This window comes from Aspergillus ibericus (genome assembly GCF_003184845.1).
Source record: "Aspergillus ibericus CBS 121593 unplaced genomic scaffold BO80scaffold_7, whole genome shotgun sequence".
NCBI classification, from domain to species: Eukaryota; Fungi; Ascomycota; class Eurotiomycetes; order Eurotiales; family Aspergillaceae; genus Aspergillus; species Aspergillus ibericus.
Genome location: NW_020292105.1, coordinates 582,878 through 594,592, shown reverse-complemented (window position 1 = coordinate 594,592; position 11,715 = coordinate 582,878). Strand labels below are relative to the sequence as shown.

The 11,715-nt window shown below is 53.3% G+C and overlaps 3 protein-coding genes across 3 annotated transcripts; 2 read left to right on the top strand and 1 right to left on the bottom strand.

Moving 5' to 3' along the window:
• Positions 1–1,238: 1,238 nt before the first annotated feature.
• Positions 1,239–2,327, top strand: BO80DRAFT_422530 (aminotransferase class IV). The gene has a single exon (XM_025718843.1). It carries the CDS (start codon positions 1,289–1,291, stop codon positions 2,270–2,272), a length of 984 nt encoding a protein of 327 aa, XP_025578493.1. The 5' UTR covers positions 1,239–1,288; the 3' UTR covers positions 2,273–2,327.
• A 3,878-nt stretch (positions 2,328–6,205) lies between these two features.
• On the top strand, positions 6,206–8,954 carry BO80DRAFT_257386 (Zn(II)2Cys6 transcription factor domain-containing protein). The gene is made up of 5 exons (XM_025714702.1): positions 6,206–6,678; positions 6,807–7,185; positions 7,306–7,610; positions 7,658–7,792; positions 7,846–8,954. Exons 1-5 carry the CDS (start codon positions 6,556–6,558, stop codon positions 8,593–8,595), a joined length of 1,692 nt encoding a protein of 563 aa, XP_025578492.1. The 5' UTR covers positions 6,206–6,555; the 3' UTR covers positions 8,596–8,954.
• Positions 8,955–9,896: 942 nt separating this feature from the next.
• BO80DRAFT_400469 (uncharacterized protein) lies at positions 9,897–11,246 on the bottom strand. The gene is made up of 2 exons (XM_025717520.1): positions 10,768–11,246; positions 9,897–10,680 (listed from the first exon to the last, which is right to left on the bottom strand). The coding sequence occupies exons 1-2, from the start codon at positions 11,055–11,057 to the stop codon at positions 9,987–9,989; spliced, it is 984 nt and encodes a 327-aa protein (XP_025578491.1). The 5' UTR covers positions 11,058–11,246; the 3' UTR covers positions 9,897–9,986.
• Positions 11,247–11,715: the final 469 nt, after the last annotated feature.

Genomic DNA, 11,715 nt, shown 5'->3' with positions numbered 1-11,715 from the left:
GTATGCCTCCTCATCATACTCGTATGTGTCAGAAATATCCAGCATCTCACAGTTTCGTGTCAAAAAACGACGGATTGTCCTCGTGCTGTCACAACAGACTCGCCTTCCATGCCAGCTAGTCGCGACAACATGGGGCCGGTGCCTACAACACGAGATCAGCGTGGCCTGAGAGATGAATATATGGGGTAGTTGCATCTGAAAGGCGTTTCAAGTCCGTTTTGTTGAAGGGGAGGCCTTGCTTGACACATTGGGAGACGGGGTACGGAAGATATATGGCTGTGTTGGTGCATACGGAGGTGAAGGATGCTCCTGGGTCAATCCTCGGACATTGCAGTTGCGCAAGGCCTCATTACATGTGGGACTACATGTCTGAACAAAGCACCTCGCGACATTAGCTCCGCAGTCCAGGTCACTGTTGCTGAGCCAGTATCTTTAGCACGACTGTGTACCCGACATTCTGCGCCACGTCTAACAGCAAAGAGCATAAATCTATTCTTGTGATGTGTACCCTGAAAATGAATGCTGACATCGGATTGCTCTGTGCTAGATTCTCGAGCCATGGCGAAATATTCTATCCCAGTCAGCTGCACAGAACTAAAATGACACACTGTATTTTATTATACACTTGGACGTCACATAGCTGTTGAAGATGACTTAGTATACTGGAAGTAAGAAATTTGCTCCAGTCCATGGCGATGTATACTCGATATCACTGTCCTCGGGCACACGCTTGGCCGCCAGCACGATATTGTACTCGTGACGCTCGGACAGGAGGAGAACAGTAGTTTCACAATGTACACGAGGTGACTTGCTATCTTACAGCCAAAATCTTCTCTCCCATTATGACAGAACTATGACGTTGGTCTGTGCTTAGAGGGTGAGCCCGATATCGTAGCTGGTATGCAGATGGAAACTCATAATGTGATTTTCAGCAATCCACTGCAGCATTCATTGCCAAGTCCTGCTTTGCTCGTGTCGGGAATGCCATATCAGTGAAAGATACAAATGAATGTCTCTACTTCCTGAAACGGCAATACGCGCCTCTGGTTCCGTAGTAGGAAATACCACAGTAGACTTATCGATCAGTGTGGACAGGGATTGCAACAAGCAGACTCCAACGCCAAGCTGACAGTTGCATGTTCAGCGATAATGGAGATTGCCTGTACGACACATCGGCCCGTTCAGCCCATGACTTAAAACCACCCGGCAGGACCCCTCCCAGTTCCCCTCACCATCAACAAAGAACGAACCCGCCCCTCCTGCTACCCCAAGCACGCAACGACACAAAATGGCCTCCATGAATAAAGTATTTGCCGACTATGCCGCTCGCCAAGCCATACTTGAAACCAGCACCAACCGCTACGCCAAGGGCATTGCCTGGGTGGAAGGCCAACTCGTGCCCCTCAGCGAGGCCCGCATCCCCCTCCTCGACCAAGGTTTCCTGCACAGCGATCTGACCTACGATGTTCCCTCCGTCTGGGATGGTCGCTTCTTCCGCCTTGATGACCACCTCGCCCGACTGGAATTGAGCTGTGCGAAACTCCGCCTCAAATTCCCCATACCCCGCGATGAAATCAAGCAGATTCTCATCGACATGGTCTCCAAAAGCGGCATTCGCGATGCCTTTGTGGAATTGATCGTGACACGTGGGATGAAAAGCGTACGAGGTGCCAAGCCGGAGGATATGGTCAACAACCTCTACATGTTCATTCTACCTTATCAGTGGGTAATGGGGCCTGATGTCCAGCCGGTGGGTGGAAGTGCCGTCATTGCTAGGACTGTTCGCCGTGCACCCCCGGGCGCTATTGATCCTACCGTGAAGAACTTGCAATGGGGTGACTTGACGCGTGGTATGCTTGAGGCGTCCGATCGAGATGCCATGTATTCGTTCTTGACGGATGGAGATGCGCATCTTACCGAGGGACCGGGGTTTAATATTGTTTTGGTCAAGGATGGAGCTCTCTACACGCCTGAACGTGGTGTGTTGCATGGTGTTACCAGAAAGAGTGTTATGGATGTTGCAAACGCGTTTGGTATCGAGGTTCGGCTCGAGGCTGTGCCAGTCGAGTTGGCATATCGGTGCGATGAAATCTTCATGTGCACGACCGCTGGTGGAATTATGCCGATCACGGAGCTGGATGGGAAGCCCGTCAATGGGGGCCAGATTGGTCCGATCACGAAGAAGATCTGGGATGGATATTGGGCTATGCACTATGATCCGGCCTATAGCTTCGTGATTACCTATGATGACGAGGCAAAGGCAAAGCTCTAGGTGTGGATTCATCAGGATGTTTGTAGGGAAAGCGCTATAGGAATAACTTCTAATCACGTCAAGTATTCTCGTTGCTAGCAAATAAGCATGAATTAGCTCGTAGTGGGATAGTTAGTCTGGTCGAGGACAAAAAGCATACTAGTGGAGACGTCAAGCAGGAGAAGAGCACCGATTGCCGATTTCAGCTGCCACAATTCCTCCCTTGAAGTTCGTTGTCAAACAAACAAACAATTACCTCAATCCTTCTCGCGAGCCTCCCGGCCAGCTCAGTGTTTTCCCGTCAATCCAAATCATTCCAGTATTCTACCATCCCGTTTTCCTTCCTTGAAATCCATTGATCATAACCACCCACTCTGGTATCGAGTCGAGACTCTGGTCTTTTTATTCCGATGAACTTCAATCAACAGACAAAACAGAGAGTCCCATCCTTCAACGCAGGGCGTGTTAGCTGTCGCTTTACTCATGCAACACATCCATACCTGCGGCCCCCATGCGTCAACATCATAAGTTGACAACTCTTTCACTGAATTACAGCCTCGTGCTCAATAGAAAGAATCTGATTATCGGGACTTAGTCCAGAATCTAATATTGCGGGTCCCACCTGAGGTATCTGCCTTGAGCAGTGCTGGGTTGAGCTCCACAGGAACCGGTGAATTTTCTCTCTCTCAGTTTCCATGCAGGACTCTCTTTCTGTTGTCATGCATGACGTTAAGGTATTTTATTCCAAGGTTCAAGAAACCCACCAAGGGATGTGCTGAATGGAAATAAATGACAGCAATATAATATAACGGCTCCATCTTCAAGAAATTATCCGATTGGGAAACCGACAAAGTACTCGACTAGGTACATTCTATGGCAAGTGAGTAAGTAGTCCACGACAGTGATGCTCCAAGCCTGTTCAGAGTCATTGAGTTTAAGTTTACGGTTCCAATTGACTGGGACCAGTCACAGGAGTGGTTGAGCAAGGGATAAAGTTTCTCGACTCTTGGACAAGAATAAAACGCCGGCGTCTTCTTTTCGATAACGGATACCATCTCTATACCATTCAAACATGCATTCCAGTCTTCAAACTATTTTGGTCTCTCATCTCGTATCACTGGTACGCAGAAAGGTCGCTCCCTAACGCGAATTGCCAAGAGATTACTCCAGCCTAAGACGATCTACAGGTTGAAGGTGACCATTGATCGATGCGTCCAGAAGCGTTATACTTCATTCTTCACGCAGGCAGACACAGGCTAACATCGGAGTGATACTCGCAGTCAATTTGTCAACAGCACTCTTCATTCAAGGCTGATGTCATTTCCCAAGTGTTCGTCACTGATCGGATTCTGCGGCAACGCAACCTACGCAAGTGGCTCTCGAGCCCGTCCACGGTTGCCCCCGGATGAGGGCTAATTGAGAGAAGGATGGGGGAATGAAGTAGACTCAGCATCCGGTAGTACCAATACTATCAGGGAGACTCGAGGGATTCCCGGAAGTGCGTCGCGCCGTCTGGGCCCCTCATGGTGGTTCGGAATGTTTCACAAACGGCCAGCAATCCGGCTAGCACTGCTAGTACAGGGGCATGTGCTTGACCGACTCCCCTAGAGTCCTTACACGTATACCGGTAATGCTGGGTGGATCATAGGGACTACAGACCTGGCCTATATGACTCCACCTTATGGCTCGAGAGAATTGGCGACTGGGTCGTCGATATGGACGCAGATTATCGAACCGCGCCACAAACCGTCTAAATGGGATACAATGGAAAGTACTTCTTACATAGCTTTGCAATGTACCAGATCGCTAAGGACCTTGAAGCGGAAATGGCGGAAACCACAGTGGGCACCCGGGACGAAGACTTATCTACCAGTGCACGTATCTTGTGCCGGGCAGCTCGCACCTTGGGCCAGAAGAGCTGGGGTGGGCAGCCACTGCAATTTACCTGGGATATCGTTGGAATACAAAGCGATACGACCCATGTGCTGCATACCCAGGAGAGTGCTCTGGGAAACTCCACCCCGGGTGGCATCGCATCTACGGAGTACGTGAAGTACATTTGTCCGTGAAAGATGTAGCCATACTTCACGAACGTCGTCAAAGCTGGAAAGACTAGTGTGGCCGATCAGAGAGCCCGTGCTGTCGAGGCGCAAGCAAGGTAGAGACGGTACTATATCGGATAGGTATTCCAAAAGTGGAATGAGCTGAGACCGTGTAGAGGCCAGCAGGCGCTCCTTTCCCCTGGGCAGTTGAGAAGGGAGGGTGGAAGGCCCCCCTACCTGTAGCTATTGCCTAATAGTACTCGGCAGTTATTTCGGGCTAAGACTGGAGAAGCAAGTATGCAGGATGAGGGATCGCTGTATACGAACCATGGAACGGCTCCGGCTCTGTGTCACTTTGGCTTCGCCGCGACACCGCAATGAAGCTTTGACTATCAGCTGTCTCGTAACCTTCGGGTATGGTGCGTCTTATGTGCGGTGGTTGGAGGGAGCCGAAGAGCAGAAGAAAAGAAGAGCGACAGGCAGAAAGAGCAGGTGACCGGGACTCGTGACTTGGCCCCGTTCGTGTTGGGTGCGCTCGTCCCGGCAGTTTGTTTCCTCCCATAACCGCCTCCGCCGTCCACTCCACCTCCCGTTCGGAGTATTCCCTTAGCCACAGGGATGAAGAGACTCCGACATTATTGCTGACCATTTTCCGAGGTCCGGCCGAAGCGAAGACGAATCAGCGCGGCGAAAGCCCATAAGCGAGCCATGCTAGCGCACCTCTTTGTTGTTGTGTCAAAAGCCCATGGCAATCGGCAGTAATAACAGGGCGGCTATTGGGAAGGAAACGTTTTCCACTGCGATCGGACGTGTGCGATCATTGAGATTTGCTGCAAGGAGCACTATTACTCGTGAGCGTTGTCTCATTCGTACCCTTGCTGTCTCGGTGGTTCTCCAAGCCGTCTTTTTTCTTTGCTTCTTTCGGCTGCATTTCTTCGCCTTCTTTTCTTTTACCTCCCCTCTTTTCTTTTTTCCCCTTCGCGCAAGACATACATAAGCGCGGCACTACCGCTAGGCCCGGAGGCCGAATGCGCTGGACGGCTGACAGCCAGGGTCTCCTTGGTCCTTCGCTCTTAGCGTCGTTCCTTCTGCGAAGGCGGGTTCGTGGTCGAATCTGTGCACTGAAAGACATCAAAAAGGACCCATGGAAATGACCAGTAGCCCTACGGATACCCCGTACTATTGCATTTGGGACTGACCGTGCAGCTGTCCATCCCCAGCTCCGATCGCACCAACCGGAAGGCGAAGCATCACTACCGCTCATCGAGCCCTTCGCACCACGCTAAAAGCGCCGATCCCTGCAAGATCCCCCGACTGCCTGAGGGGGGAACGTCCTTCCTCGCCCCTTTAGGACCTCCAATAGCCCCCAGCCTCAACGAGATTGCATTTCGCGTCAACCATGTCACACGGGCCTTCTCCGTAGGCAGCCAGAGCACACCTCTGAAAGCCTTCCGGCCGGGGCGTTGCGGGTAGCAAACTGCTTCCTTTGAGGAAGACACAAGCATTTTTGCGGGAGACGACCGGCTTCTATCGATTGCGTGTGCGGCGCAGAGTAGATCATCTTCTTCTGGTTGTTTTTGGATGGGGTGACAGGTCACAAGGTTCCCCCTGGTGCAACGCCCGTTATCCCATTTCCTCTGTCCGCCTGCCAGTCCTGCCGGTGCGGCCTCCACCGGAGCCACTGCAAGACAGGTGGAGAGCGAGAAAATAAGGACCAGGGGAGAGAGCCAAACACCTGCGAGGATCAGGTAAGAAGTACGGAAGACGGGGGACGCTTCTGCCCTATCCGCGCGGTCACAGATAAAAGGCGGCCGGCAGACACGGCCCTAGCATAAAATTTGACAGGCCAGCATAGATTTAGCGTTCCTGGAACCACGGTCTGGCTTCATCCCGAACCAGGACAGGTCGGAATAAGGTGCATAAGACTCTCGCGAAAGCGATGGTCTCATCGTCATTTGCCTGGTGTAAGCCACCACTCAGTGTGTCTCAATGATCCTTACTAGTCCGGAGCCACGAGACAAAATTTCCAGACCCCCCGATTTTTAATCAGTGTCACAATAGACTTTGTTCGCCCACCACCGAACCTGACAGCCTGCTCCCGGTTTGCATAAGTACTTTATCTGACAGCAGCGCGGTCGGGCGTCCGGGGAGCAGCGACGACAACGATTCTCTACCCCCAAGCCAGGCCAGACATCGACCAGGCCTTCTTCAGTAGTCAGCCATATTCTGAATCCCGCCGAGCGCGACACCAGTCAGTAAACAATGTCTTCGGGGGACGGCGCCAGAGGCGACCAGCCTGAGCCATCGGCGACCTCCAAAGCGGGCACACGAAAGAAGATCCGACCCACATACTCGTGCTTAAACTGTCACAAGCGCAAAGTCAAGGTATGGCTGTCTTTTGTATCAATGCCTATTGTTCGCGGGGCTTGCTTGGGGGCCGGTGCCGTCATAAATGCTGGGCAGGTCTCACCATCGTTGCGTCGTGCCTCTGACTAACGCGCGCGACTTGCCAGTGCGACCGAGTAAAGCCGTGCGGTGCCTGCTGCCTCCGCGGCACGCCGTCCGAGTGTGAATACGGCACCAGCAAGCGGGACCGCCATTACATCCAACAGTCGGCCCTAATTGAAAACCTTCTACGTTCCTGTGAGAGTCTCAAACACCAGCTTGCCGAGGCTCGGCAACTCGCCAATCTTCCCGCCGTCAAGGATGAAGATGGGCCATCCCAGAACAGTCAGGCTCTCTATTCCATTCGGGAAAAGGAATCCAATACGCCAGAGGATGACGACGACGAGTCCGGGGATGACTTGGATCTTGCCTCCAAAATCCCGGGCCACCAGGCTGTAGTGTCCCCCAGTGCACTCGTGCCAGAGGAGCGACACACACGGAAAGAAAGTACGTGCCATATCTTTTCTCTCCGACCTCTGCGTATCCTTCCCACTCACCAGGGTCCAGGTCGTTACTCCTCTCCACCAATATCGAAAGAGAAAGTCGTTTTGACTGACCCGAATTTAGCCAATGCATTGATAGAGTTGTACGTCGAGCGTTTGGTCAATAATTTTAGCCCGGAAGCTGTCACGGGCACCATTGCCTTACGGGAGGCACGATCTATGCGAGTCTTTTCTCCCATTCTGTGTAGTGCTTTTGAAGCCGCGTCTCTTACCTTTGCTGGACGGCGTGATGGGAATCGGGCGGTTGAGATGGCCGGGCATGCGCGTTACCTCCGTGTCTTGCGCTCCCTCCAGACTGCCTTGTACGACCCTCAGGAAGGCAAGTCGACCGAGGTACTGGTGGTCGTCCTCCTGGCCACCATCATCGAAGTGAGTTCTACCGGTTGTTTGGGGGCATTTTGCTTACTATACCACAGGCCTTCAAGCAAACATCGAAAGACTCCCTTCTCAGACACCAACTAGGTGGCTTGGAGCTCTTACGCACACGGACACCGTATCGGCATCGGCATGGCATAGAACGCTCCCTGTTCGTTGACCTTCGAATGTACTGGGTACGAATATCTGCCCCTAGCCATCCCTTTCATGCCCCTGACAGCTTGTTCAGGTCACGGCAGCCTTGGTCCATCGGAAGCCTTCATTCCTCGCGGAGAAAGACTGGTTGACCGTCCCTTGGCCTGGGGACGGGCCCTCCAAAGACATTCTCCAACGGCTGCTCGACGTCGCCGTGCATATCCCCGGATATCTATCCCAGATCGACGAGTTCACAGCCTTATTAAAGGCCGGGACTAAGCCACCATCGGAGCTCGTCACCCTGCAAAGCGCCATCTGGGAACGCGCCAACGAGCTCCAAGGCCTACTCCAGATGTGGAAGAGCATGTACGCCGACACCTACCCCGCAGGCGGGCCATGGGAAGAATCCCACTACCGAGCGGACCCAGACGACAATTTTCCCAGATTCCGGTGTCGCAACCCAAGTACCATGGAAGTAGTGATTGCGCGGAATATCATGTACCCCGACCTTCTTCTCGCGACCTCCATGAGCTTCTACTGGGCCCTGGGCCTAATCATCTCTACCACCGACCCAGGCCTAGTCAGCGTCCTCGGCCTCCACGAACGATACCAGTACGCATGCAATATCTGTCGCAGCGTGAAATACTACACCACGAACATCCCAGGATGCTTGATCTCACGGGTGATGTTCGTCCTCCGCACCGCGTTCGATAGCTTCGCCGACGGCATGATCGAGAAGGAATCCATGGCGGAAATGTTCGCCTACATCGGTCACAAATTCGAGTTCCCCGTGTTTTCGAACAAATGCACCTCGTCTTCCGTAAGGATCGAAGGATCCACATGACTCTTAGCTCCTCCTTTATCCTCCTTTTCCTTAATCTCCTCGACTCCCCCATGGTTCTTTGTGCTTCCGGGCGGGTAGTTTGATTCCAGGCGAGGAAATCTGCGAGGAAAATCTTTACGAGATAATGACACCACTCTTCCTTATAGCCGTCTACCTTATGTTCTATTTCTTTATACGCTCGATTGGGGTTAGCTTGGATGGAAGGATCTGGGAATTTGGGCTTGGTTTGGGTATATTATGACTCTAATTGGGGTGTTAAAGCACCTATCTAGCTATGAGTGAGATGATGCGGTGCCTGCAGAGGCTGTTATTACTGGCACTGAAGATGCAAATGAGAACGAAATTGATAATGAGATTAACTTTTTTAAAAAGCGCACGACCAGACATTCAAGTCCATGTAAATGAACTCATCAGACACATATGAATCATCATCATCATCGTCCCCACATAGTTATAACTAGTTACAAGTTTTCCATGACTAATCCTATATTCCTCCCTTCAACATGCGTCCTCATACATCCCTCATCATGCACACCATCGGCAGAATCGGTAGTTTCCTTCCTCCCTAAGAAAGAACCGAAATCTAGACCCAGTCTCGGAGATTGTCCGAGTGGTCATACCTATACACCCTATACCAGAGAGAGGTACAGGTACAGGCACAGGCACAGGGACGGAGTAGACCTGTCCAGCATGCAGGCCGTAGCTAGCTAGCTAGCAAGGGGCAGCCCAAGCAGGGGGACGGGGGGCTGAGCGATGATAATCGTCCGATAAGGCAAACGGATGATCACATGCGCGCGACGGCTCGCGACGCGGTCTGGATCCCGTCGGGGCCCGCATGACGCTGCGGAGTGGACCATACACAGTAGTGGTTGGTGGTGTTGGTGTTGGTTGGTCGGAAGGGTTGTCCGTTTTGGGACAGACGACGGAGGGAGACGAGAGATGAGACAGAGAGGGCCAATGCCACTATGAGCATGATGAACTCATGCCGTCCCCATGGTGTCTGTTCCTTTCGGAGCTGGGACGACAGTCGGAATGATGATGAATGAATGTAGCGGGGCATCAGCGAACCCTCGCAAGTTTTTTTTTTGCCGGGTTACGCGGGCTGTCAGCAGGGACAAGGGGGGGGGGGGGGGGGGGGGGGGGGGGGGGGGGGGGGGGGGTTTGTGGGTGGGAAGAGTTGGGGAGATTATTGATTGCTGAGTTGCCGACTAAATTACACCTCTGGGGTGTGATTGGCGCGACGTCCGTGAATTTCTCCGGGCTCCCCTGCGACCGGCGTGATGGTATGGTCGGGTGGACTAATCGGGCGGTCGGGCGGTGGCCCACAATCTAGTGGATTGGGTGCATGGTGTTTCTGCGGTTCTCGCGCTCGGTTGGCACTGGGATTCGGCTCATACTGCCGTGGATGATAGACCGGTATCCGTCGGGATTGAGATGAATGCGCTTTGGGTGAAGTAATAGTCCCCGGGATCCTGAGCAAATTCGTTGCTGGGAGAGAACCGGCTCGCCGTGGGTGCTGCTGGTGCTCGGATGGTGAACCCACCCTCGGGATCCACGGGGAGCCAGTTGGCCGTGAAGCGGGTACTTCCATCGGGCATTTCCAGCGGGGTAAGCCCATTCTCAATCGAGTCCATACTGAGGCTAAATTCCATGGCCTGGCTTTTGCGGCGCAATCCCGGGTTCGGAGTGGGCAGTGGCCCACCGAAAGGAGGTTGGACCATCGCCTCGTCCAGGGTGCGATGCAGTGGGACAGCTTCAGAAAATCCGATTTCTGGGAGTCCGTAGAATTGTACAGGTTCGCCGTGGTTGTATTCCCGCTCCCAATCCCCCTCACTGCCACTAGATGACTGATAACTGGTTTCCGGTGAACTGCAGGGGTCGTCTAGGAGCGGCGACTGGACGAAGCGAGCTCGCGAGCTGGGGCTATCGTGGGATGCCCGGGGAGAGGGGGTCCCCGCCGGAATGTTCATGTAGAGCGCGCGCTCGGTGGCTAACTGAGAAGCCGAGCGAAGCAGGTCGTCCAAGGAGAGGTCAGCGGTAATGGGCTTGGATTCAGGCGCCGTGTTGAAGGTGGATTCCCCGAATCTAGGAATCCCACAGGTCAGTCCGTCATTCCTGATCCCTCAGGCCACGCCATGGGGGCGTGGGGAAATTGGCTCAATAAAGACGCACATTGAAGTGATTTTATTCGCCAATCGTGGTACATCCAAGGCGTTAGCAACGCCCATCGGCTGTGACGTGTGGTACAGGCCCGAGGCCGTCTCGCCCATCGCTAAGTCGAATTCCGGGCAAAGCTCCGGGCTCAGCAACTGCGACGAAGACATGTCAAAGTCATTGAGTCCCAGGTGGCTTCCGTAGAGCTCCTCCTCTGTAAGGTCAGACTCCAACCCGAGCGACTGAGTGTCGGAAGGGCCCATGGGTGCCCAATCCTGGAAATCTTGTGGGTGGCTGATATGGAGCATCGTGTAAGTTGTTCTCGTGTGAATCCAAGTAGGCGAAAGGGACAGTAATCGAAGTGTTGTGGCTCGATTAGCACGTAGAGATCATGGCAGAGGTCACGGCACAGCACTCAATCAGGAGTACGTGAGTTATAGCAAGGCTCGAGGACAAGTGAACAAAAATCGCGCATGACGGCGATGGACCCTTATAAGACATCTGGAGGACATCGCAGAGCCCGATGCAGTTGCGGGGTGTACTGAGACATGATTAAGTTCGTCATTGTTGCTGTAGCTCCAAGACGTGGCCGACGGCAGCCGCATTGGCGTCGGTAAAATACAAGATGGAGCAGTCGGACTTGGGATGGAGCTCCTCATTTAGGAGTCTGGTGATTCGATGAACCAGGGGAGGGCGAGGAGCATCTGATCTTCACGGGGCCATGTGGTGACGCTGAACCTTGCATACCCCATATGGCGGCGAGAAATTAACCGAGCGCCATCCCCAGACTTGGCCCGGGAGACTGGCCAGGCACCGCCAGGTACCGCATCGGCAGCTTCCTGGCCGCCCGTTGGTCCAAATGCCAATGCAATGGCCTTCTCCCCGCAACGGCTTCGGTTCTTTTGGAATTTAACCGACGAACAAAGGCTCGGTCCGACTGAGCACGGCCCGTTAATCTGGGGTAAG